The sequence below is a fragment of the Rhinoraja longicauda genome, chromosome 29 (genome assembly GCF_053455715.1).
Source record: "Rhinoraja longicauda isolate Sanriku21f chromosome 29, sRhiLon1.1, whole genome shotgun sequence".
Lineage (NCBI taxonomy): Eukaryota > Metazoa > Chordata > Chondrichthyes > Rajiformes > Arhynchobatidae > Rhinoraja > Rhinoraja longicauda.
The window spans coordinates 33,470-61,332 of record NC_135981.1 but is presented as its reverse complement, the minus strand read 5'-3'; the positions used below and the strand labels follow the sequence as shown (position 1 = coordinate 61,332).

The following is a 27,863-nucleotide window of genomic DNA, read 5'->3' as shown; positions in this document are numbered from 1 at the left end:
TTTATGTGACAAGTAGGTGATGCGTATTATATTCTATACTTCTAAATAGAGACAGAGAATGTTACAGCATGGAAGCAGGCCCTTTGGCACAACTTGCCCACACTGACCAACCTGTCCCATCTACACAAGTCCCACGTGCGTGCTTTTGGTCTATATCCCTCCAAATCTGTTCTATCCATGTAAATGTCCAAATGTTTTTAAAATGTTGTGATAGTCCATGTCTCAACTACCTCCTCCGGCAGCTCATTCCACCCTGAGTGTGAAAATGTTACCTCCCCAGGTTCCTATTAAATCTTTGTCCCCTCACCTTAAACCTATGTCGTTTGGTTCTTGATTCCCCTACTCGTGGCAAGAGACTCTGCATCTACCCAATCTATTCCTCTCATGATCCTATACACCTCTGTAAGATCACCCCCTAATCATCCTGTGCTTCAAGAAATAGAGTCCTAACCTGTTCAACCTCTTCCTATAGGTCAGGTCCTCGAGTCCTGGCAACATCCTCATAAATCTTCTCTGCACCCTTTCCAACTTGACATTTTTCCTATAACATGGTGCCCAGAATTGAACACAATACTCTAAATGTGACCTTACCAACGTCTTATACAACTGCAATATGACCTCCCAACTTCTATATTCAATGCTCTGACTAATGAAGCCCAATGTGCCAAAAGCGTTTTTGAACACCCTTTGTACCCGTGTTGCCACTTTCAATGAACTATGTACCTGTACTCCGAGAACCCCCTGCTCCACAATACTCCCCAGTGACCTACCATTCAATGTGTAGGTTCTGCACATGTTAGTGCTCCCAAAATGCAATATATCACATTTCTCTACTGCAGATGGGCAATTGCATGCTAGCTACTAAATTCCACCAACCATTCCTCAGCCCACTTGTACAATCGATCAAGATCCTTAATCTGCAACGATTGACAACTTTCTTCACTATTCAGCTTTCTTCACTGCACAACCCACTTTTGGGTCATCTGCAACCTTGCTAAACATGCCGTGCACGTTCTCATCCAAATCATTGATTTTATTACAAACACCAATGGACCCAGCACCGAACCCAGAGACACACCACTAGTCACCAGTCTGAAAAGCAACCTTCCATCATCGCCCTCTGGTCCTTCTATGAAGCCAATTTCTTTTTATCCATTCAGCTATCTCTCCTTAAATCCCATTGGATCTAATCTTCCCGAGCAGCCTACCATGCGGAATCTTGTTGAATGCCTTGCTGAAATCCATGTATACAACATCTACAGTCTGTCCTCATCAACCTTTTTGGTCACATCCTCAAAAAACTCAGATTAATGAGATACGACCGCCCACATACAAAACCATGTTGACTAACCCTAATCCTTGTCCATCTAAGTACATTTATATCCTATCCCTCAGAATACTCTCTAGTAACTTTCTGACCACAGATGTTATGCTCACTGACCTGTAGTTCCCAGCCTTTTCCCTGCAGCCCTTCTTGAATAGAGGCACAACATTTGCATCCCTCCAGTCTTCCTGCACCACGCCTGTATTTAATGCCGACTCATAGATCTCAGCGAGGGCTCCTGTAATTTCCTCTAGCTTCCCACAGCGTCCTCGGATATATCTGATCAGACCCAGGTGGTTTGTCTATCTTCATAGACCTTTAGCATCTTTGCGACCGTATTACTGAATTAAAGATTGAAAAAAAATAATTTGGAAAAAGTATATGATGAGAAAGGTACCAACTACTCGAGATTAGTGTGCAAAATTAGAGCACATGGTATTGGGGGTAGGGTATTGACATAGACAGGGAACTGGTTGGCAGACAGGAAGCAAAAAGTAGGAATAACGGGTCCTTTTCAGAATTGGAGGCAGTGACTAGTGGGGTGCCGGGACCCCAGTTATTTACAATATATATTAGCGATTTAGACAAAGAAATTAAATATAACATCTCCAAATTAGCAGATGACTCAAAGCTGGGTGGCAGTGTGAGCTGCGAAGAGGATGCTATGAGGCTGTAGGGTGACTCGGATAGGTTGGGTGAGTGGATTATAATGTGGATAAATGTGAAGTTATTTACTTTGGTGGCAAGAACAAGAAGGAAGATTATTATCTGAATAGTGTAGGAAAGAACTGCCGATGCTGGTTTAAATCAAAGATAGTGTGGCGGCTCCCAAGGGTCGGGCCATACCACTACCGACCCCTCGGCACGGGAATGGACCGGTCGAGGGGGGGCGGCCCTTTGCTACGGTTATAAAGGACGAGGTTTTGGGCGCGATTTCACTCTAGCAGGCTTGACCGGTCTAGCAAACGTATTAAAATCAAACCTCCCGAAATACCCGGCTCCTCGCCTTTATTTCGGGCCTCATCCACCCTACAGCGCCTTCGAGAGCGAGTTGGCAAGCTCGTACCTGTGCCGACGTCCCGCCATGGTACATTCCGCCCGTACGTGCCATCGGCCCTCCGGGACTGCGCCTATGTGTTCCTGCGCCGTGACGCCCACCGGACGCTTCTCCAGAGGCCTTATGAGGGCTCGTACCGGGTGCTGCAGCACAGGCAGACAACCTTTGTCTTGGACATGGGGGGCCGGCCGGAGGCCATGTCAATTGACCGCTTGGAGCCGGCGCACTTGGACATTGACCAACTGGTGCTGGTTGCCCAGCCTCGGCCACGAGGTCGCCCCCCCTTTGCGGGTCCCACCACCTGTCCCTCCAACTGTGCCTCCGCCGGCCCCTCTGTTGGCCGATTTTCGTACGCGGTCTGGTCGGGTTGTGCGACCATCAGTGCGTTTCGTGCCTCCGGTTCTGGGGGGGTTCTGTGGCGGCTCCCTAGGGTCGGGCCATACCACTACCGACCCCTCGGCACGGGAATGGACCGATCCAGGGGGCGGCCCTTTGCTACGGTTATAAAGGACGAGGTTTTGGACGCGATTTCACTCTGGCAGACTTGACCGGTCTCACAAACGTATTAAAATCAAACCTCTCAAAATACCCGGCTCCTCGCCTTTATTTCGGGCCTTTTTCGACGCACCACAATAGACATAAAATACTGGAGTAATTCAGCTGGACAGGCAGCAACTCTGGAGAGAAGGAATGGGTGACGTTTCGGGTCGGGACCCTTCTTCAGACTGAATTATCTGAATGTTGTGAGATTAGGAAAAGGGGAGGTGCAACAAAACCAGGGTGTCCTTGTATATGAGTCACTGAAAGTAAACCTGCAGGTACAGCAGGCAGCGAAGAAAGCAAATGGCATTCATAGCGATTTGAGTATAGGAGCAAGGAGGTCCTACTGCAATTGTACAGGGCCCTGGTGAGACCCTACCAGGAGCATTGTGTGCAGTCTTGGTCTCCTAATTTGAGGAAGGACATTCTTGCTATCGAGGCAGTGCAATGTAGGTTCACCAGGTTAATTCCCGGGATGGCAGGACTGACATATAACGAAAGAATGGATCGACTGGGCTTATATTCACTGGAATTTAGAAGGATGAGAGGGGATCTTATAGAAACATATAAAATTCTTAAGGGATTGGACAGGCTAGATGTAGGAAAAATGTTCCCGATGTAGGGGGAGTCCAGATCCAAGGGCCACAGTTTAAGAATAAGGGGTAGGCCATATAGGACTGAGATGAGAAACTTTAGAGTTTTGAAGCAGAGCTTCACAAGACATTTTACTTTAGGCTGTAGCTTTGTTTATGATACCAACTGAACAAAGTAATTTTTTGAATAGTAACACTCCCAGTATTTGTAAGAATATTTATGGAATGTGGGATTATCAAGGGCTACAACACCTGTTAAAATGCATGATGAATGCAAAATGAAAGGTTCACAATAATGAATGTCTTTGAGCGATTAATTTTCATATTTTGCATTGTGTGAGCAAGTTGGAAATGATTCACACTTAAATATACCTTGCCCAAATTCCTGGACGATCTTCTGATGAGCAGGTCTGCCTGGTAAGTACGACTCATGACCCAAGGCATCAGCATTGATGGTACTTGCTCCCATCCTCTGGAGGTGCTGCACAACCGATGTCTTTCCACACCCCATGTATCCAGTCAGTCCAATCACATAAGGAATTGATGGCATTTTGGGATCATTCTGAAAGCATACCAGGATGCGAATAAATATTTAAACTAAATTCATTTCCGTATCAAAATTTCAAAAGTATTTTATAATTTTGTCACCCCCTTAATTTCAGACTCAACATTAATATCTGATTAATATCTGATTGGCCAAACTGATCTCCCGGTGGCCGAGATACTTCAACTCCCCCTCCCATTCCCAGTCTGACCTTTCTGTCATGGGCTTCCTCCAGTGCCATAGTGAGGCCCACCGGAAATTGGAGGAACAGCACCTCATATTTCGCCTGGGCAACTTGCAGCCCAGTGGTATGAACATCGACTTCTCCAACTTTAGATAGTTCCTCTGTCCCTCTCTTCCCTCCCCCTTCCCAGATCTCCCTCTATCTTCCTGTCTCCACCTATATCCTTCCTTTGTCCCGCCCCCCTGACATCAGTCTGAAGAAGGGTCTTGACCCGAAACGTCACCCATTCCTTCTCTCCTGAGATGCTGCCTGACCTGCTGAGTTACTCCAGCATTTTGTGAATAAATACCTTCGGTTTGTACCAGCATCTGTAGTTATTTTCTTATACTATTAATATCTGATATCAGTAGCAAATTTATGTGGAGGAGAAAAATGCTCTTCCTCCTTTGCTCAACATTAGAAAAAATATATGATGCTCACATACATAAAAAAGACCCTTCTTCAGTCTGAAGAAAGGTCGCGACCCGAAACGTCACCCATTCCTTCTCACCCGAGTTGCTGCCTGACCCGCTGAGTTACTCCAGCATTTTGTCTCTGACCTTAAAAAAGTAATGGCATACCTAAGGAAATTTGCCTACTTCAGAAGAAAATAAGAAGGGCAAAAAGGGGACAGGAGGTAGCGTTGGGAGTTGACATTAAGGAAAAGCCAAAGAGATTTTCTAAGTACATCAAGGGAGAGAGGCTATCTAGACAGAGATAGGGCCTCTGAGAAACCAAAAAGGTCATCTTATGTAGCCACCGGAGATGGGCGAGATCCTCAATAAGTATTTCTCCTCCGTTTTCATCATGGGGAAAGACATGAGGTTTGAGGAAGTTGGGATTGTTAATGGAGATGTCTTGAGGACAGTCATCCTAATGGCCAAGGAGGTGCTGCACGTCCCAAGGTATATGAATGGACAATAGACAATAGGTGCAGGAGTAGGCCATTCGGCCATTCATATAAACACATAAACATATACACAAACAAACAAAGAGTTTTAGAGATAGACAGACAGACAAACAGAAAGAAAGAACCTACCTCAACCACCACCTCTAGCAATTTGTTCCAGATAACCACCACCCTCCAAGTGAAAAAGATGCCCCTCAGGTTCACATTCAAACTTTCCCCTCTCATCTTAAACCTATATCCTCTGATTCTTGATGCCCCGATCCCAGGTAATAAACTCTACGTATTCATCCTATCAAAAAGTAAAACTCCATACGATCACCCCTAACCTCCTGTGCTCCAAGAGTTAAGGTTCTAGCTTGCCCAAACTCAGGCCCTCAGGTCCTGACAACATTCTCGTAAAACTTCTCTCTGTACTCTTTCCAGCTGAATAATCCTTCCCATAGCAAGAAGACCAAAGCTGAACACAATATTTCAAATATAACCTCATCCATGTTTGTACAATTGTAACCACATTTCTCTTAATATCTCGACTGATGAAGGCCAATGCTCCAAAAGCCTTCTTTACCACCCTATCAACCTGTGATGCCACCTTCAGGGAACTGAGTACCTGTACTCCTAGACCCCTGTGCTCTAGGGCCCTACCATTCACTGTGAATGTTCTGCCCTTGTACAACACCTTGCACTATCTGCATTGAACAATTTAGATGAGAATGTGCAAGGTATGATTAGCAAGTCATGATTACAAGAAATTTAGACAAGTGCATGAACTGGCCATTCCTCAGGCCACTTGTCCAGCTGATCAACTGAGTAAAGAAGTTGTGATGCTACTCGGTATAGGGGAACTCAAAACAAGAGGACATATATTTAAGTTGAGAGGGGCAAGATTTAATGCAAACTCGAGGAGCAACTTCTTACTTCAGAGGGTGGTGGGCATATAGAATAAGATGCCAGAGGAGACACTTGGGGCAGTTACATTACAACACTCAAAATACACTGTTACAGGTATATGGGTAGGAAAGGTGGACAGACCAAGTACAGGCAAATGGGATTAGCTTGGACAGGATATCATGGAGAAATTAGGCCGAAGGACCTGTTTCTGTGCTGTATGACTAACATACCTACCTACCTACCACAGATGTAAGGCTCACTGGTCATTCATTCCCTGGCTTTTTCTGGAAACACCTCTCAAATAAAGTCACAACATTAGCCACTCTCCAATCAACTAGCATCTCACCATGTCTAACAATTTTTCATTTTTCTCAGTTCGAGGTCTTGCAATTTCTTCTCTAGCTTCCCATAATGTCCTAAAAATATATATGACCAGGCAACGGGAGATCTATTTAGCTTCATACTCCTTAGGCCACCTCTCACCTGCTTGAGTGTAATATGGACTGTTGTCCAGGCATAATTACCTGTCCCAGATTCTCTATATACTTGACTAAAACGATTGCTTTGTTATATGATCCATATCCCTTCATTCCCCTATATCCATGTGGCTATCCAAAAGTTTCCTGGACGCCACTATTGTATTTGTTTCCATGACCACCCCGACCCGCACATGCCACGCACATACCATTCTTGGTGTGAAAACTTGCCCCACACATCTCCTTTAAACTTTCTCCCTCTGACCTTAAAGCTATGCCCTCTAGACTTTGACATTTCTTCCCTGGATTTTAAGGAGGACGCAAGGGGCAACTTTATTTGCAGAGGTGTGTGTTTATATGGAACGAGTTGCCAGAGGAGGATATAAACACAACATTTCAAAGGTATTTGGACAGGTACATGGATAAGAAAGGTTTGGAGAGAGATGGACCAAATATAGGCAAATGGGACTAGCTTACAAATTGATCAGCATGGAAAATTGTTGTCAAAGAGACTCTTTTTCCTGTAGCTTTATGGATTCTTGATAAGATTGAGGTTTACAAAATTATAGATATAGACAAATAATGAGACATTTTCTCATAAGTAGAAGATGTCTATAATCAGGGGGCATAGTTTTAAAGTGAGTAGACGATTTAAAGGGGATTTTCATGCAGATGGGTAAAATCTAGAACACACAGTCAAAAGGGATGTTGGGACCAGGCACTCTGTCAACATTTAAGAATATTTTAAATGAATACCTGAGATGCCATGACATAGAAGTCTGCGGGCTGAGCTCAGGAAGATGGGATTAGTATATATTGGTGCATGGTGACTGGTATAGACAGCGATCTGAAGGGCCATTAACATGCTCTCATGATCCCAGCATCATTACTTTCACCAGTATTGCCTCTATTAGCTTTAACCTCCACAGGTGAAACCCAGTCGTGCTGGTCTGTACACTCATGATTCCAGCAGCACTAATCTAGATAGAGTCATAGAGTGATTCAGTGTAGAAACAGGCCTTTCGGCCCAACTTGCCCACACCAGCCAACATGTTCCAGCTACACTAGTCCCACCTGCCTGCACTTGGTCCATATCCCTCCAAACCTGTCCTATCCATGTACCTGTCTAACTGTTTCTTAAATGTTGGTATAGTCCCAGCCTCAACTACTTCCTCTGGCAGCTTGTTCCATACACCCACCACCCTTTGTGTGAAAATGTTACCCCTCAGATTCCTATTAAATCTTTTCCCCTTCACCTTGAACCTATGTCCTCTAGTCCTCGATTCCTCTACTCTGGGCAACAGACTCTGTGCATCTACTCGATCCATTCCTCTCATGATATTATACACCTCTATAAGATCACCCCTCATCCTCCTACGCTGCAAGAAATAGAGACCCAGCCTACTCAACCTCTCCCTATAGCTCACACCCTCTAGTCCTGGCAACATCCTCGTAAATCTTTTCTGAACCCTTTCAAGCTTGACAATATCTTTCCTAAAACAGATGGCACCATACCAATACAACACATCAGCAACAAATACAGCTTCAGTACTAATCTCAGCACCAATAGACTCTGTGATGTTGTCCTGATAGACTGCAGTGGTACTTACTTTGGGAGGTATAAGCAAAGATCCTAACAATCGCTTTCTGAGTGTGGATGAACTGATTTTTTCTTCCTCATTGTGTGTGTGATGGACATCTTTAATCAGACTGATCTTATGCAATACCAACTCTTGTAGATCCTGAAGAAACAAAGCGATGAGATTTTTTTAACCATACAGAGAACAGATCAGAAATACAGGAAGCAGCAATGCTATTACAATGGGAAGAATATCAGCAAATAGCAATAAAGCAGGAAAGGTTTGGGCCTGCTGCCTTTGTTCGTTTAAGTGGCAGTTATGAATCTGGTGCTGTTAGAAACATGGCAATAACAAAGACCCACCCAAAGATCAACACCTCACACTCACCCAAACAGAGCCTTCCTTACACACTCACCCCTCACACAATGATTGCCTCTCACCCATGTCCCCACCCCCCCTACCCAAAGAGTCCCTATCACATTCTGAAAGGACGCAATTTCTCCATTTTTAATAACAAAATAACTTCTGTGGTATCGTGATACATCTTTGGCTGTGTGTTTAGATGGTCATGTAGCTTTAACAAAGATTGGTGTAACCAAAGCCCTTTGGGACAATTTTACAATATTTAAAACATTTTAAATTGTTGTTCTGTGTTTTAGAAAGGTCCTTTGTTTTCTACGTACGTTTTCTTGTCGCTTCCGGTTCACTGCTTCTCCACCCTTTTGGGTTTCATCGCTAACAACAATGCACTTTAGGTTCGAGTCAGTAATAGATGGTCCATAGCGTTCTCTCAGAGAAACAAGCTCGTATTGTACAGTAGGATTCACATCCAAAAGGAACTCCCTAACCTTCTCCACACGATCTTGGTACGGTTCAATCAATTCCTTCAGTACTTTACCTGTAATGAACATAATATTTTGTTAAATTATAGACACAAAAGGCTGGAGTAACTCAGCAGGACAGGCAGCATCTCTGGGTAGAAGGAAGGGGTGATGTTATGGGTCGAGACCCTTCTTCAATCTGAAAGTCAGGGGAGAGGGAGACACAGAGATAAGGATGTGTAAGGTGTGAAAACAAGATATCAAAGGGGATGGACATCAAGGAAAATGTAGAATAGATCATTGTTAGGGAGAAGAAGTTTACAACGAAGCAGAGATATCATTTAATCAAGGGGAAAGTCAGACTGGTCGGAGAACTAGGAAGGGGATGGATGGAGAGAGTGGGAAAGCAAGGATTACTTGAAATCAGAGAAGTCAATATTCATACCGGTGGGGTGTAATCTGCCCAAGTGAAATATGAGATGCTGATCCTCGAATTTGCACTGGGCCTCACTCTGACAATGGAGGAGGCCCACGATAGAAAGGTCAGGGTGGAAATGGGAAGGGGAAGTTAAATTGTTTAGCAACCAGGACTGAACGGTTTAGGCAACCAGGACTGAATGGAGATGGTTTGGTGAAACGATCGGCGATATATAGGAGTCCACACCTGGAACAGCGGTTACAGTATATGAGGTTGGAAAAGGTGCAAGTGAAACTCTGCCTCACCGAAAAAGATTGTTAGGGTCCTTGAACAGTCGAGGGAGATGGTATAGGGACACGTGTTGCATCTCCTGCGTTTGCAGGGGAAGGTACCTGAGGATGGGGTGGTTTGGGTGGGAGGGACGAGTTAACTAGGGAGTTGCGGAGGGAACAGTCTCTACAGAAAGGGTTGGAGATGTGAAGATGTGGCTAGTGGTGGGATCCCATAGGAGGTGGCAAAAATATTGGAGAATTATGTGTTGTATGCAACGGCTGATGGGTGAAAGGCGAGGACAGGAGGACTCTGTCTCTGAGGCGGCTGGGAGGAGGGGGAGCAAGGGCAGAGCTGCGTGGTACCGAGGAGACACGAGTGAAGACCTCATCTATGATAGTAGAGGGGAATCCCGGTCCCCTAAAGAATGAGGACATCTCAGATGACCTGGTATGGAACACCTCATCTTGGGCACAGATGCAGCGTAGATGGAGGAGTTGGGAGTAGGGGTTCGTCTTTGCCGTCAGTCGATAGTCTATCTCCTGTGATGGAGACAGTGAGATCAACAAATGATAGGGGGATGTCGGGGATGGTCCAAGTGAATTTGAGTGCACAATGGCAATTAGTAGTGAAGTTAATGAAGTCCGTGAGTTCTGATTGGATGCAGGAGGTACCCCGATGCCGTCATCAATGTAGCGGAGATAGACCGAGGATAGGGCCAGTGTACACCTGGAACAGGGATTCACTTGGACCATCTCTGACATTTCCCTGCCGTTTTTTGATTTCAGATCTGCTCTTGCTCCCCCTCCAGTCGCAACTGGGACCGAGTCCCCTAGTCCTCACCTTTCAGCCCATCAGCCGTCACATACAGTACATAATCCGCTGACATTTTCACCACCTCCAACGGGATCCCACCACTAGCTACAACTTCCCATCTCCATACCCTTTCTGCTTTCCGCAGAGAACGTTCTCTCCGCAACTCCCTGGTTAACTCATCCCTTTCCACCCAAACCACCCCCTGCACAGGAACCTTCCCCTGCATGATGTGCAACACCTGTCCCTTTCCCCTCTCCCTCGAATTTATCCAAGGACCCCAAATGTCTTTTCAGGTGAGGCAGAGGTTCACTTGCACCTCCTCCAGCCTCATCTACTGTATCTGCTGTTCCAGGAGTATATATTAACGATTTAGACAAGGGAATTAAATGTAACATCTCCAGATTTGCAGGTGATACAAAGCTGGGTGGCAGTGTGAGCTGCGAGGAGGATGCTATGAGGCTGCAGGGTGACTTGGATAGGTTGGGTGAGTGGGCAGATACATGGCAGATGCAGTAGGGTTGCAGCTGTCTAAATTACCTAAATTATTGCATCGTATGGGAGGCGCATTCCCAATCTCGTTGTACCCCTGGGTACAATGACAATAAAGATATATTGTATTGTATTGTATTGTATTGTAATAACACGGATAAATGTGAGGTTATCCACTTTGGTGGCAAGAACAGGAAGGCAGATTATTATCTGAATAGTTTCAGATTAGGAAAAGGGGAAGTGCAACGAGACCTGGGTGTGCATGTACATCAGTCACTAGGCCCTACTGCACCCGGACAAGAGTTGGTCAAATGTTGAGGATGTGCTCTCGGCGGATATGGAACATGTCGTGGGCTACCTTAAGACCTGGAGACTAAAACTGAGTGTGGCAAAAACCAACACAACGGCTTTAATCTGAACAAGGAAGTTCAACGCCAGCTAACCGTCACCCTCAATGGGTCACCCCTACCCTACAACCCATTTTTTACATACCTCGGGGTGAAACTAGATCGGCAGCTGACCTACAAGCAACACCTTGAAGCTCTCCGTGCTAAAGTCTCGGCACGGAACAACCTCCTGCATTGCTTGGCCGGATCGTCAAGGGGCGCCAGGACATCTACTCTTCGAACCAGTGCTCTTGCACTCGTGTACAGCGCCGCTGAGTAAGCTGCCCCAGCATGGTGCCGCAGCGCTCATACCAGCAAGGTAGACACCACCCTCAACGACACCATGCGGATCATCACTGGCTGCCTACGCCCTACACCGACAGATCACCACAGCCCCACCCAGCTCTGACATGTCCCGCAAAGAGTGGGTCGCCCTGAACCGGCTCCGCACAGGGGTCGGCCGGTTCAACGCCAACATGCATCGTTGGGGGTTGCGTTCATCAGCAGCCTGCGTGTGTGGAGCAGACCAGCAAACAGCGCTGCATGTCATTTTCGACTGCACTGTCCTCCGTCCCCCTAGTGGAGGGGTAGACCTAACGGCCCTTGACAAAAGCACATTGCAGTGGCTTCAGCGCCTGGAGGGCGTTACATAACTTCTGCTGCCTCAAACGCAAGAAGAAGACACTGAAAGCATTCAGGTGGGGCAGGCAGTAAAGAAAGCTAATGGCATGTTGGCCTTCATTGCGAGAGGATTTGGGTATAGGAGAAAGGAGGTCCTACTACAGTTGTACATGCTACCTGGAGTATTGCGTGCAATTCTGGCATCCTAATTTGTGGAAGGACATTATTGCTATTAATGGAGTGTATCGTAGGTTCACCAGGTTAATTCCTGGAATTTAGAAGGATGAGAGGGAATCTTATAGAAACATATAAACTTCTTAGAGGATTGGGCGGGTAGATGCAGAAAAATGTTCCCGATGTTGGGGGAGTCCAGAAACAGAGGTCACAGTTTAAGAATAAGGGGTAGTCCACTTAGGACTGAGAGGAGAAAAAACCTTTTCACCCAGAGAGTTGTGAATCTCTGGAATTCTCTACCACAGAAGGCAGTGGAGGCTTATTCACTGGATGTTTTCAAGAGAGAGCCAGATTTAGCTCTTAGGGCTACGAGAATCAAGGGATTTGGGGAAAAAGCCGGAATGGGTACTGATTTTGGATGATCAGCCATGATCATATTGAATGGCAGTGCTGACTCGAAGAGCCGAATGGCCAACTCCTGCACCTATTTTCTATGCTTCTATGTTTCTTAGGGCTAAAAGAATCAAGGGACATGGAGAAAATGCAGGAAGGGGGGTACTGATTTTAGATGATCAGCCATGATCACATTGATTGGCGATGCTGGCTCGTAAGGCCGAATGGCCTGCGCCTGCACCTATTTTTCTATGTGTCTATGACTCCTATATATTTTCATATTTTTTCATATTTCATATTATTTTTCATATTTCATATATCAGCGAGACCAAGCGCAGGCTCGGTGATCATTTCGCTGAATATCTCCGCTCAGTCCACCTAAACATCCTTGATCTCCCGGTTGCTAAACACTTTAGTTTCCCTATCCCATTCACACACAGGCGTTTCTGTCCTGGGCCTCCTCCATTGTCAGAGTGAGGCCCAGTGCAAATTGGATGAACAGCACCTCATATTTCGCTTAATACGAGGCAGCTCACCACCACCTTCTCAAAAGCAATTAGGGAAAGGCAACAAATACTGCTTTTGGTCACGGTGCCCAAATCCTGTCAATAAATTTAAGATATTAAATAAAAATGCAACAGCACTCATTAAATCATTGATACTATTACTTAAATCAACCTCAATCTTAACCAAAGTTTAAAATGTAGAAGCAAAGAACTGCAGATGGTGGTTTATAGTCACGTCCCGAAACATCCATCCTTTCTCTCCAGAGATGCTGCCTGACCTGCTGAATTACTCCAGCAATTTATATCTCTCTTTAACAAAAATGTTAAATTTAATCGAACATTACTATATCAGCGAATTGATTTCACAATGAAATAAAGTGCTCCAGTACTATCCAACACATGTTAAACAAGCCTACTTTTAGACCTTTTAGCTCTTTGAGGCAGAGATTTTAAAAACAAATTCAAATGACTGCCATTGTGATCACTCACAGAATACAAGGTGCATCTTGACAATTTGATAACAGGCTTACTGAACCGAATAAATATACTGGTAGAAGCACTTGATACTCACTATTTAGTAATTCGCCATCAGACACTCCGATTAATAAACGTTTTCTTGTAAGAAGGCATGATATGCTGAGAAGGATCTTGTGAGCACAATGGAGTCGGTCGAAGGTGCCCCCTAACACAACATCGCTGTAGTTTGGAATACTTTCACACAGACTGGAATCCTCCATATCAGGGCAGAGATTTTCTGCATCGTCAACCCCACTTGGTAAAAAAATGCCCCTCAAGTTCGGTTTGCACGTATAGCAGCTCAAGATATATTTTTCCAAACATTGCATAACTAAATTGGATTGATTCAAGTCTATGACATGATAGTCTGTTAGGACTACCTCCGGTGGTTCTGAAAGCATTTGGACTGATGAAAATGGGCGTTGAGTTGAGCAATGATTTTTAATATTTGAAAGAATGACCCTGACATCAAGGTAACTGCAAATATTTGAACTCTTTGCATAAAGATGTGTCAGTATTTGGGACACCTCCTGATTTGCTGGAATGTAAGCTGGCGCAAGTTGAATGCAATTTCCTGCAAGTCCCAAACCAGGGTGTAAGTGAACATATAAAATATGTTGCACAATTTTAGCAGCTGCTGCCAGGACTGGAGCAATACGTGAAGGAATAAGGGGAAGTGGAGATGTTAAAACAAGAATCCCAGTCCGAAACATCGCCATCGTATCTGTGTGCTACCTGCAAGGGAAGTGATAAAAAAGTTAGTTTTGGAATTTGAAAAACTTTTATTCCTCTCGAGACGTAGATGACTGGCAAGGATGGAAGTTTTTTTTGCAACGTCATTTACTTGTTGGGCTGTGGAAATAATTTTGGACCATTTATGTAAACCACCAAAACATTGTAGCTAATACCTGTGTTGTCCAAGAGAGACTTGATGGCGCCATACGATGTCTCGTCCTTTTCTTCTTTTGTTTTCAGTCTTTTGTTAAATGTATGTGCGCGTTAAATGTTAGTGTATCTATAGTTTTGTGTTATGTGGGGGTGGGAAGCGGGAAACTTAAAAAAAAATCTCTTTCCTTGCTGGAGATGCAACTTTTTCCGTATCGTATCTCCGTCCGCACTGCAGCCTAACATCGTGGCACTGGCGGTCCTTTTGGTGGGGATCAACTTTGGGAGCTTCAACCACGGAGCCTGTGGAACTGCAGGAGCTTCGACCGCCCCAATCGTGGAAGCTTCGATTGCCCCGACGCGGGAGCTGCGATCGCCCCGACTGCGGATGGTTCGACTGCCCCGATCGCAGGAATAACGAAGACAATATGTTATTGCCTGCCAACAAAGTGCGCTGTGGTGGATGTTTATGTTAATTTTTATGTACATGTGTGTCTTGTTGCTTTTTTGGTATGACTGTATGGCGAATACTTGGCTACTAAATTAATTACAATTACAATAATCAACACACATACACACAGAGAAGCAAATTGAGACGTAGCGCAGCGGTAGAGTTGCTGCTTTACAGCGAATGCAGCGCCGGAGACTCAGGTTCGATCCTGACTACGGGTGCTCTACTGTAAGGAGTTTGTACGTTCTCCCCGTGACCTGCGTGGGTTTTCTCCGAGATCTTCGGTTTCCTCCCACACTCCAAAGACGTACAGGTATGTAGGTTAATTGGCTGGGTAAATGTTTAAAAAAATTGTCCCTAGTGTGTGTAGGATAGTGTTAATAGTGTTAGTGTGCGGGGATCGCTGGGCGGCGCGGACTTGGTGGGCCGAAAAGGCCTGTTTCCGCGCTGTATATATATGATATGATATGATATGAGAGGTAGCGTAAAACAAGCAGGTAATGCTAGAATTGTACCAAAACAGCTCAAGCATTGTGGAAACATTTGGCCGTCACATTAGAGGAGACTCAATTACTCGAGAGATGAAGTGGAGATTTGTCTATTTTGGTAGCGTGGAAATGTTTAGCATTGAGGAAAGATTGCACAGGCTGCAGTTATTTCTTTTGGAGCAAAGGAGACTGAAGGCAGTTGAGTGAGGTGTAAACAGTTGAGAAGTCATTCTCAGCCTCCACTTCAAGAAAAAGATACCACCCATCTAGTCACAACTCCTAGACAGTCTCCTCAGGACGTGTTCCATCTCAGGCAACATCCATGGAGAGGAGGATGTCATAAGGTCATGAGTGAGAAGTGTAGAATCACGCCATTCGGCCCATCGAGTCACCGCCATTCAATCATGGCTCATCTACGTCTCCCGCCCAACCCCATTCTCCCCAAAACCCCTCACATCCGCACTAATCAAGGCGGGCGGCGGGAGACGATTCTAACTCTCCACCACTCATTTCACCCGCATTGAGCAGCAGCGGCTGGGCCCGGACACTCCAGCCAGCGGGGCGGACACTCGGGCCCCCGGAGCGGACACTCCCCTAACCCTAACCCTAATGTACGGGCCCGGCGGGGCGGACACTCGGCCCGCTGTACCTGCGGCCGCCCATCTCCCGTCTCCCGCGCGGTTTCGGCGCCGCACCAACAACATCCGGGTGCACCGACAATCGTCACTTCCCGAAAAAGGACAGACGACGTTACGGGCGGCGCGGGGTCACGGCGCGGGCGGCGCGGGGTCACGGCGCGGGCGGCGCGGGGTCACGGCGCGGGCGGCGCGGGGTCACGGCGCGGGCGGCGCGGGGTCACGGCGCGGGCGGCGCGGGGTCACGGCGCGGGCGCGCGGTCCATTGCTCCGCAAACATCTCATAAGTGGCTATCTCGCGCAGGGCTGAGCGGGGACTACACGGTCATGGTCACTGTCACGGTTATGGTCCTGGTGGTCCATGTCCATTGGGGCTGAGCGGGGACTACACGGTTATGGCCCTGGTGGTCCATGTCCATTGGGGCTGAGCGGGGACTACACGGTCATGGTCACTGTCACGGTTATGGTCCTGGAGGTCCATGTCCATTGGGGCTGAGCGGGGACTGTGCGGTTATGGCCCAACAGCGGCGGTTGGTGCAGTAGCAACAAGACAAGTATCGTTGGGGCTGAGTGAATGATTGAGCCGGGGACTTGTGGACGGAGCAGTCCCTGCAGAGTGGTGGAGATGGGATTAGTGCTGGGATCCCTAAGGAGGTGTGAGAAATGTCGGAGGATAACATGTTGGATATACAGGCTGGTGGAGTGAAAGGTGAGAACTTGGGGACTAATGTCCGTTGATAGGGTGTCTTCTGTGATGAAGACAGATTGAGAAAGGGGAGGGATGTTTCCAAAATAGCATATTCCTTTTGTTGTCCAAGAGGTGGTACCATATCGATAACCTAGTCCAGTTTTCATTCATCTCATTCAATTTTTTTCCTATTATTGCTGAACCACTGGTTACTACAGGTACCAACTCCATTTTCCACTTTACCCGAAGATAGCATTCTAATTATTGGGACTGAACCAATCAGGTACAGAGTATGAAATTGATTTCTCATGATAATTTCTATCATGGAATAGCTAGTCCAGCAGTTGCCGAACAACCCCAGAGACCCATGGACATTCACCCTATCACCATGAAGGGTTTCCTCTGGTTTCTTACCACATCCCAAAGACATGTGGGTTGGTAGGTTAAATGGCCACTGTAAATTGCTCCTCATGTGTAGGTGTGCCGGATAATACCGGGGAAAACAATACGAATGTGGCAAGAATTAAAAAATGAGAATGCAGTATTTGAGCGAATAGGTGATTGATGGATGGTGTGAGCCCTGCTGGCTGCAAAGCTCGTTTGCAAGCTGTACCTCTGACCAAACAGCTCACTCTCACGTGGCTCTCGTGTGCAAATCTCACTGTTTGACTGTCACTGTCGTAGAAGATGGAAAGTAAAGGAAATGGTCAAAGAACTAGCCAAGTAAAGAGGAGCTTATAAAACATGCTACAGAATTAAGAAATAATGAATGGCATAGCTAGCATGCTAATTTAGTTTGCTAGAGTATTGATTATAATCAATGTTATTTGGCTCATTATTTTATGCACAATGTATTTTATTTGTAAACATCTGTAATCAATGGACTCAGAGCAGTTTGTACTAGTGTGGTACCTAACCATCTTTTACACTTACCACACTTCATTACCAGTAGGGAAAACACCAATGTTATTTGTAATACAACCAAAGTACAGAGTGGAATACTAAAACGAGTATGTACCTTACATTCATTTGCACAATCTCATCGAAAACCCCACCATGCAGTTATCTTTGTCAGCAATGTCTTTATGGATTTTCTTTTTACTGCAAAAGATATCACTGTTCTGATCTAACCCTTGCTTAATTTGTTAAACGTTCTGATAAGGGTCACATGGATCAGGAAACTCATTTGCATATGTTCATTTGGAACAAAACAAAAAATGCTTGAAGTTAATGTTCCAGCTAAAAGACTTCCCCTTCATCTACCCCATCTTCTCTTTAATTTAAAACAAACTTGCTTTCTCCTTCCCAATTCTCACATAGGGCCTCAGACAAATATTTACTGTTTTTCTTCCTATATATGCAGCCTGTTCTAGTTATACAGCATAGAAACAGGCCCATCACTTCAACTTGTCCAGGCAGACCAAGATGCCCATATTTGGCCCATATCCTTCTAAACCGTAGAATCAAAACACTGCAGATGTTGGTTTACCAAGGAAAGATACAGCATGCTGGATTAACTCAGCGGGTCAGGCAGCATTCCTGGGGAACATGGATAGGTAATGTTTTAGTTAGGGACCTTTCTTCAATATCTCAAGAACATTCATGATGTAGAGTCCATGGTTTAAAAAGGGCATATCAGGTAACCAATGACTTCTCAAATGCGCTTGCAGCAGCCACTGCAAACCCAGCGGGGCCTGCAGGGTAACCAATGACCCCAAAGATGTGCCAACATCATCAATCTGCACAGACACCGTGGACCCGGATGGTTCATGCCTGGCAAACCAATAAACCCACACCAAGGTGACGGGTAAATTACAACTAACTGGATTCACAAATAAGATGGAAATATGGAAACCCTGGCTTGGTATGCTAATCATGGACGAATAGAGGATGTAGATTGCCGATGATAATGAAAATCTAAGATCATAACCTGCCTACGAGATTGGCCATTTGACAACACAATCACCACTACTTGAGCGACACTGGGGCAGTTTCTTCATGTAGCAATGTGACGTAGCTGGATAGACAAAAAAAGTGTACGAGGCGCGTAAAACCTCGGAATGTGCACTCAACCGCGACTTTTCAATAGGCAAGGTGCAGGAGTTGGCCACTTGCTGGTCGAGCATTTTGTGTCGTCCCTCGAAACCTTTACTGTCCATGTACTGTCCAAGTGTCCTTTAATTGCTATTATAAGCAAGGGGAAAATTAATGACAAGACCCCTTGACAGCATTGACACAGAGAAGGATCATAGGCAGCTTCAGAAAAAGGAAACCCTGTGCTATTCCCACATCTTTTGTTGGATAATTAGATAACAGGTTAATTGGATACAATGCTACTATAATCATAATCATTATAATCATAATCATACTTTATTAGCCAATTATGTTTTACGATATACGAGGAATTTGATTTGCCATACAGTCATACCAATAAAAAGCACCAAGACACAAAATACATTTTAACATGAACATCCACCGCAGTGACTCCTCCACATTCCTCACTGTGATGGAAGGCGAAAAAAAAAGTTCAATCTCTTCCCTTATTTGCTCCCCCGGTTGGGGGCCTTAAGTCTTCCGTTGACAGAATGGGGGGGGGGGATATCGGCTCCCCCGCGCCAGGCGATCGGACCCCAGATTAGGGCTAGCCGAACCTCTTGCAACTTGACCTTCCCGATATTATCAAATGTTAATGAATTAGACTCCAGACACCTATTGGAGATGGTTGACCTTAATTTTCAAACATGTAGTATGTCTTATTAAACCCACAAAATATCCCAAGTTTTCCTAAATGGTTGACACAAGTTCATCAAAAACAGAAAAGTTAAATTCTTATGTTTTACAGTTGATGGTTGTGACATCAGCTGATGAATATATTTTAAATTTTTAGTACAGTGCAATCTCCATCTATGGTGTTTTCAGATGTATTGCAAAATTAATGTTAGCATTGCTTTATTATTGTCACATGTACAGAGACAGTGAAAAACTTTGTTTTATGTGCTATCCAGACAGATCATACCATACATGAGTGCAGTCACAGCATGCGAATACCACAGCTAGTGCAAAAAGATATAGGAAACAAAATACTGAATATAATCTTACAGCCACAAAGAAAGTGCCAATAAAGAAAGTGCAAGGGCCACAATTCCACAGATTGGAAGTGGGTATGATCCTGTCCCCCAAAATTGATGTTTTATTTAATTGTAAATTTAGAAGGCAACAACATATCCTAAATGTTCTCAAATCTTTAGACAGTTTTAGATTTACAAAGAATGGATTCGTTGAGCAGAGTGAAGCAAATGGATTGTACAAACAGGTAAAAATTCAGGATCCCTATCCCGGTGCGCCAATGCCTGTATACCCATCACCTAGTGAATGTCAGTGAGAGAAACTGTACCCAATCGATCTGCAAGGGACCTATCCCCCGGTGAGAGTGTGTTTGTATCTGCCCTCTGTTCTGTATAGTTACATGAGATTTTATGGTTCCAATATTCTCAGTATGTCCCTTGTGCTAAACGGTGCCTCATTTATCCCAAGGTTACATGTAGGCAGCAACAATGAATTGTTGTTTATGAGAAAATTCTTCCGACAATAGCAGTATTCTGGAGGGACCAATTGATTCTGAAAAAGGCTCGGAAATCTGGTGATTGGGAGAGTACAGGGGGGAGGAGGAAAGAGAGGGAAAGTGCGGGCGAGGGGAGTGGGGGACAAGGAGTGGGGCGAGAGAGAACGAAAAAGAAATAGACCGCGTGCACAGGTTGAGGTGCAGAGCCATGCTATGGAAATGGAACTGAGGTGCTGATTGTTAAGAAGGAAGATTCCAAAATCGGTTTGTGTTAATTTCACTTATACTGCATGTAGTGTACGCCATGGCTGTTAAAGTTGACTGCTGACATCTAACGGTATATGGAGGTTACACTGCACATCCTGTAGTTATAGGAATAATCAGTATACATGATGCAAAGACACATTTCAGCAAGCAAAAAAACCCCATTCCATTTAAGTTCACCCATACTAAACATTTGTGCTCACAATTCAATTTGTCATGAATTAACTCTTTTCGCTGCTTGGGGATAATATTTCAGGAACATTTTTTTTGCTATCTCAATGGTATTTCCCACTGGTTTATCTGGATACTTCACTTTGTTTATGGTAAAGTTTTGCTCGATTTTAAAGGAAATTTGGTTGAAACGGGCTTGATTGAATGAAATTCTCATTTCAAGACAGTTGATCAATATTGACACAAAGCGTTCCCACCGTGGGGCATAATAGTCATTAATCAAACCACCCCACTGCTTGTTGGCGTAATCCAAAAGATTTCCATTTGGTCCCCAAAGAGTAATTTGATTACGAGCATTGAATTCATACAGGTTAGCATCTTTTTCAGTTGCTGCTAAGGATCTAGCTGTTTCTAACCAATGGCCCAATAGAAAGTGCCTGTCACTGGACAAGAGGTCATCAAGATCAGGTAGTAAGTTATGAATTAGGGCATTTCCCAAAGTCTGCAACTCCACAATAGAATGTTTCAAAAATGCATGCTTAAGGTCTTCATAAAATTCTGATGTTAGAAGTTGAACTGACTGTCTTGTCACATCAACAAGGTCATATCTGAAGGTTTCACTGGCGTATAGCTCAGACACAGCCATTTGCATCTGCTTCCATGCTTCATAAAGTTGACTCTTGTTGTACCATAATGAAGTGCCCAATTTTAAAGAGGGCCTGTGAACTAATGGACTTCTGTTGTGGTCTGGCCGATACAAAGTATTATTGTAGACACTTTGAAACAAGAGCAGCCAGGCTGTTACTGCACCATCATTTTTCTTTCCATACCGTCTTTGTGCATATGACGTAACCCACTTTGAAAGGTTTAAGGGCTCTTTGCTCCAGCCAATTTCATTCATTAGCTCATACACAACATCATTTTGTTCAATTCCTTCTGGTGTTATTCCAGTCCCCACCATGGTGGAATTCGGAAATGCCCTTGCTTCAAAAGGACCTCTATTGATAGTTTCCACCGTTCCATACATTCCAGTGTTGCCACCAAAATTATGCAACATGCACCAAATGAAAGGTTGTCCATAGAAGGATTCTGTGAATAAATATGCTGGTCTACTGTCAGCAAATAAATCCAGAATAATCATCCTCCCCAAAGGCACTCCATGCAACAAGGCCTTCACCTGGGTTGGCTGCCAAAATGAAGATCCTGACAGAAAAAGCCATCCCTGCATCAGCCAAATTGCCGAATAGTCCACTGTGGTAAAATAAATAAATTAAAATAGTAGAAATTTAAAATACTACTCAGTGATTTTAACGGTTGTGAGAGTCTGTCCTTGCATAGAAGTACGCAAAATAGTTAATCCATTTTAAATATCTATATTTACATATATATATGTAAATATACATAATTAAAACTCTCCGTCCATGTATGTGTGTTTGACCACAGCATAACTTTTGTCGTTCGCGCAGCCAAAACGGTACACCATAGCGCCACAATTTTTGCACAACCTTACTCACCATTATCCTGGGCATATTATGTAACTACTCTCATTCAAATTGAAGCTACATTTTTAAAGCTACAGACATTTTAATGTTTAAAAATTCACTTAATAACCCATTTCCTGAAACTCCTCAGCGTGTGACGTCACAATGCTCCACGTTCGACTTCATTTGCTCCTCACTCACCAAAACAAGATGGCCGCCGGCAGCGCCGCCACCGTTCAGTCGTTCCCTCTCCCCTCTTCTGGCCTCAGTCCTTCCCTCGCCCGTCTCCCGGCCTCAGTCCTTCCCTCTCCCCTCGCCCGGCCTCAGTCCTTCCCTCGCCCATCTCCCCTCGCCCGCCCCAGTCTCGCACGTCGGCAGTCAGCGTTGAACGCACGGGCACTGGTAAGTGCTTTTCGCAGCCAACGGCTCCACGGAGGGGAGTTGCGGCCGAGTGGGTGGAGGGGACGATGGGGGTGGAAAGTCAGGGGAGAGTGGGGTTGGGGGGAGGGAGTGAACAGTACCGGTGGGGGGGAAGGGGGACAGTGGGGGTCAGGAGAGAGTGGGGAAAGGGGTTGGGGGGAGGGAGGGGAAAGTGGGGGTGGAGGGAGGGAGGGAGGTGGGGGTTAGGCGAGGGGGGAATAGGGCTCACTCTGTGACGACATCCTCTCCCCTTCCCTGTCCCCCCTCTACGAGGAATGGGCCCAACGGGTCCACTTGGTCTTGTATAATTTAAAGTTTTAATTCCTTAACTAATTCGTTATTGTTACATACAGAAGAAATTCCATTTGTTGATGGAACCACTGTCAAGGTTGCATATAATAATGTAAAAGGAGGCATTTAAGAGCAGATGTTACCTTGTGTCATTGACTTGAAGACTGCATTGCTGATTGAAGATAAATATTTAGGATCTGATGAACTTGGCGTCATTTCATTGAATGTGTCTGCACTGTAAACATGGTCAGTGCCAAACTTTTGAATTAGCTCCAACTGAAACATCTTGCCTATTTGTTGAAAGAAGGGTGACTCAGAGTCCAGCAAATACGAGCAAGAATAAGAACAATTCAAGTGCCCCCAATTCCCTAGCCTCGTGACGTTTTCTTTAGGAAACAATCTGAAAAACAATGGTTTAAAATAGCTTTTTATTACAAGGAGACTCGTGTAATTTATCTCTCATCACCTAGCTAGTATTTGGAAGAACTAATCATCTTGAACTATATTTCTCACATATCATATCATATCATATATATACAGCCGGAAACAGGCCTTTTTCGGCCCACCAAGTCCGTGCCGCCCAGCGATCCCCGTAACATTAACACTATCCTCCACCCACTAGGGACAATTTTACATTTACCCAGCCAATTAACCTACATACCTCACACAACCATTTCACTGCATTACCACTGAAAAATTGGAAATTAATCTCAAATTTTTAAATATAAATATGAGAAAGGACAGATTTCAGCATGTCAAGGACCTTTGACCCAGTGTTTTTATTCCAAAGGTTTATTGAAAGATGAAAAATTAGGTGCAAGCCCTCTGAAGCCAGATAAGATTATTGTTGGATGAAACTCACTGATCAAGATTGAGAAGATTATCAGATGAACAAGAAGCACTGGAGAGGGTGGAAAAAAAATATTCTAAAGGTAATATCAGAAATGTCATTGTCTACTTGTCAAGATTGATGAATATTAATGAGACTAGAGTTTCCTGAATATGGACCAACAAACAGTCTGCCTGAGGACTCAGCATGTAGAACAGCACCAACCCACCGAGTTCCTCCAGCAGATTGTTTGTTGAATGTGTTTGTTCTCTTTCTCCCTCCCGCAGAAGTGATCTGAAGTGTTCAAAATTGTGAAAAAGTTTTAATATAGTAATATAGTACACAGATAAAAGCAAATTAAAAGACAACATTATAAATTTAAAAAGTTTAATTTAATGTTTTTAATTTATATATTCTTCCTATCCAATCTCAATAGACAATAGGTACAGGAAGAGGCCATTCAGCCATTCGAGCCAGCACCGTCATTCAATGTGATCTTGGCTGATCATTCACAATCACTACCCTGTTCCTGCCCTCTCCCCATACCCCCTATCATTAAGAGCTCTATCTAGCTCTCTCTTGAAAGCATCCAGAGAATTGGCTTCCACTGCCTTCCGAGGCAGAGAATTCCACAGATTTACAACTTTTGAGTGGAAAGGTTTTTCCTCATCTCCATTCTAAATGGTCTACGCCTTATTCTTAAACCGTGGCCCCTGGTTCTGGACTTCCCCAACATTGGGAACATGTTTCCTGCCTCTGGTGTGTCCAATCCCATAATAATCTTATATGTTTTAATAAGATCCCCTCTCATCCTTCTAAAGTGTATACAAGCCTAGTCGCTCCAGTCTTTCACATACGACAGTCCCGCCATTCTGGGAATTAACCTACTGAACCAACGCTGCACTCCCTCAATAGCAAGAATGTCCTCCCTCAAATTTGGAGACCAAAACTGCACACAGTACTCCAGGTGCGGTCTCACTAGGGCCCTGTACAACTGCAGAAGGACCTCTTTGCTCCTAAACTTAACTCCTCTTGTCATAAAGGCCAACATGCCATTAGCTTTCTTCACTGCCTGCTGTACTGGCACGCTAACTTTAAGTGACTCTTTGTAATTCATTTGCCAATCGCAAGACTGCTCTCATATTTTAAAAACATTTTCATCTATTTCTCCTCCTCCTTCTTGGTATTAATTACAGACCCCACAAACTAGCCACAAATATTTAAACTGTGCTTTAAAATGCCAAGTTAAATCATTTATGTAAATGAATGCCATGACTGTTGGATATTTCTATCCTTTCTATTGAAACATTGTAATGTAGGGTTTCCAAAAATCAGAGGAAACTATTTTAATTTTGTGAGCATCATTTTCAAAAAGCAGGGAATGCAGTGTACCTATTGAAGGCAGCAGGTACAAATCCAGCAAAGGCAGGAAGGACTGGCAACATGCCCAAAGATCTCATCCGCTGAAGAATCTGGCGCTGAGTTTGGGAATAAGTAAATAAAATCAGAGGGCAGAATTCTGCTAATTAGAAAGTCCCTGTAAAATGTTTTTTCACATTTTGCAGGACAATAAACAAATAATCCATTTCTAACCAACAAGTTACCCTAAAATGTAAAAGACAGGGTGGCTCAGAATATACGAAGCACAGTCAGTAGTACAGCGGGTAGAACTGCTACCTCACATCGCCAACACCCGGGTTCAATCCTGACCTCGGGCGCTGCTTGTGTGGCGTTTGCATGTTCGCCCTGTAACCGTGTGGGTTTCCTCCCAGTGCTCCAGTTTCCTTCCACATTCCAAAGACGTGTGAGTTTGTCGGTTAATTGGCCTCTAAAATTACTCCTGGTGCATGGGGTGGACGAGAAAGCGGAATAGCAGAGAACTAGTAGAGTGGGTGATCGATGAATAGCAGAGAACTAGTAGAGTGGGTGATCGATGGTTGGCGTGTACACAGCGGGCTGAAGGGCCCATTTCTACACTGTATCTCTAAAAAACATCCTGAGTTCAGTTCGATGATTCACCCATTCCCATTGTATTTTACAATATACTTAATTTATTTTTGATGTAGGACATCAACAAAACAGATTGTAAGAGGGAGCTAAATATATTCATAAGCCCATTGTAAAATATTTCTTATCTTAGTGGTTCATATCGTCGTGAAGGTAGTTTTGTGAAGATTATTAACACAAATATAACATGTTTCAGCATTGCACAAGTTGAGAACCAATGCTTACAGTAAGGATGGTGCCCTAAGAGGATCATGTTTAAAATGCAGGCTGTTTGATTGTGGTGTTATGCTAAAAGCCGACAGACAGCCCAGGACAAATAGGAACATGCCAGCAAAATATCAATCTTCAAATAAAAATATACGAGGGGCAAAATACTCTTCAAAACAAAGGGAAAACAAGAGAGAGACTGCAAAGTTTGACAACAATCCACATCTGTGTTGGAATGCAAGGTCATCAGTATGACGATTCCTGTGTGGGGATCTAAGAGTGATTCAGTATCAGGCAAGTGGTTCATTCTGCATGAGAGTAACATGAATGATGTGGAATAGCTCAAATCTAGAAAAAAAAGTTATTAATTAATAAAACTGTCTTTTTTAAATAAAGGAGTATGATAGCCAAGGAGAATGTAGGAAAATAACTGCAGATGCTGGTACAAATCAAAGGTATCACAAAATGCTGGAGTAACTCAGCAGTGTAGGAAAATAACTGCAGGTGCTGGTACAAATCGAAAGTATTTATTCACAAAATGCTGGAGTAACTCAGCGGGCCAGGCAGCATCTAGGAGAGAAGGAATGGGTGACGTTTCTTCAGAATGATGTTAGGGGGCGAGACAAAGGAAGGATATAGGTGAAGACAGGAAGATAGAGGGAGAACTGGGAAGGGGGAGGGGAAGAGAGGGACAGAGGAACTATCTAAAGAAGCTGCCCAAGCGAAATATGAGGTGCTGTTCCTCCAATTTCCGGTGGGCCTCACTATGGCACTGGAGGAGGCCCATGACAGAAAGGTCAGACTGGGAATGGGAGGGGGAGTTGAAGTGCTCGGCCACCGGGAGATCAGTTTTGTTAATGCGGACTGAGCGCAGGTGTTCAGCGAAGCGATCGCCGAGCCTGCGCTTGGTTTCGCCGATGTAAATAAGTTGACATCTAGAGCAGCGGATGCAATAGATGAGGTTAGAGGAGGTGCAGGTGAACCTTTGTCTCACCTGGAAAGACTGTTTGGGTCCTTGGATGGAGTTGAGGGGGGAGGTAAAGGGACAGGTGTTGCATCTCGTGCGGTTGCAGGGGAAAGTGCCCGGGGTTGGGGTGGTTTGGGTAGGAAGGGACGAGTGGACCAGGGAGTTACGGAGGGAGCGGTCTCTGCGGAATGCAGAGAGGGGAGGGGATGGGAAGATATGGCCAGTGGTGGGGTCCCGTTGTAGGTGACGGAAATGTTGGTGGATGATATGATGGATCCGCTGGCTGGTGGGGTGGAAGGTGAGAACGAGGGGGATTCTGTCCTTGTTGCGAGTGGGGGGAGGGGGAGCAAGAGTGGAGCTGCGGGATGTAGAAGAGACCCTAGTGAGAGCCTCATCTATAATGGAGGAGGGGAAGCCCCGTTTCCCGAAGAACGAGGACATCTCGGAAGCGCTAGTGTGAAACACCTCATCCCGGGCGCAGACGGAGGAATTGGGAGTAGGGGATAGACTTTTTGCAGGGGACTGGGTGGGAAGAAGTGTAGTCCAGATAGCTGTGCGAGTCAGTGGGTTTATAGTAAATGTCCGTCACTAGTCTGTCTCCTGTGATGGAGATGGTGAGGTCCAGAAACGGGAGGGAGATGTCGGAGATAGTCCAGGTATATTTAAGGGCAGGATCGAAATTGGAGGTGAAGTGTATGAAGTCAGTGAGTTCTGCATGGGTGCAAGAGGTGGCACCAATGCACTGGAGGAGGCCCTTGACAGAAAGGTCTGACTGGGAGTAGAAGGAGGAGTTGAAGTGCTTAGCCACCGGGAAATCGGGTTGGTTAAGGCGGACTGAGCAAAGGTGTTGAGCGAAACGATCGCCGAGCCTGTGTTTGGTCTCGCCGATGTAGAGAAGTTGACATCTAGAGCAGTGGATACAATAGATGAGGTTGGAGGAGGTGCAGGTAAACCTCTGTCTCACCTGTGATA

At 44.9% G+C, this 27,863-nt stretch overlaps 2 protein-coding genes across 4 annotated transcripts in view; both read right to left on the bottom strand.

The window, feature by feature from the left end:
- The window catches only part of coasy (CoA synthase), a 29,313-nt gene extending 13,218 nt beyond the window's left edge, over positions 1-16,095 (bottom strand). For 2 of the 3 annotated variants that reach the window (XM_078424375.1, XM_078424378.1), the window contains exons 1-5: positions 16,019-16,095; positions 13,601-14,280; positions 8,819-9,033; positions 8,166-8,297; positions 3,887-4,076 (exon numbers count right to left, since the gene is read on the bottom strand). In XM_078424375.1, the coding sequence (XP_078280501.1) occupies positions 3,887-4,076; positions 8,166-8,297; positions 8,819-9,033; positions 13,601-14,264 (1,201 nt within the window). In that variant the 5' untranslated portion in view covers positions 14,265-14,280; positions 16,019-16,095. Of the gene's footprint in view, positions 1-3,886; positions 4,077-8,165; positions 8,298-8,818; positions 9,034-13,600; positions 14,281-14,453; positions 15,978-16,018 lie in introns of those variants that run through there. The other variant, XM_078424377.1, reaches the window with a different exon arrangement.
- A 2,944-nt stretch (positions 16,096-19,039) lies between these two features.
- The window catches only part of naglu (N-acetylglucosaminidase, alpha), a 19,270-nt gene continuing 10,446 nt past the window's right edge, over positions 19,040-27,863 (bottom strand). Inside the window, exons 4-6 of the mRNA XM_078424542.1 lie at positions 25,103-25,188; positions 23,025-23,281; positions 19,040-21,940 (exon numbers count right to left, since the gene is read on the bottom strand). Coding sequence (XP_078280668.1) covers positions 20,733-21,940; positions 23,025-23,281; positions 25,103-25,188 — 1,551 coding nt within the window. The 3' untranslated portion in view covers positions 19,040-20,732. The remainder of the gene's footprint in view (positions 21,941-23,024; positions 23,282-25,102; positions 25,189-27,863) is intronic.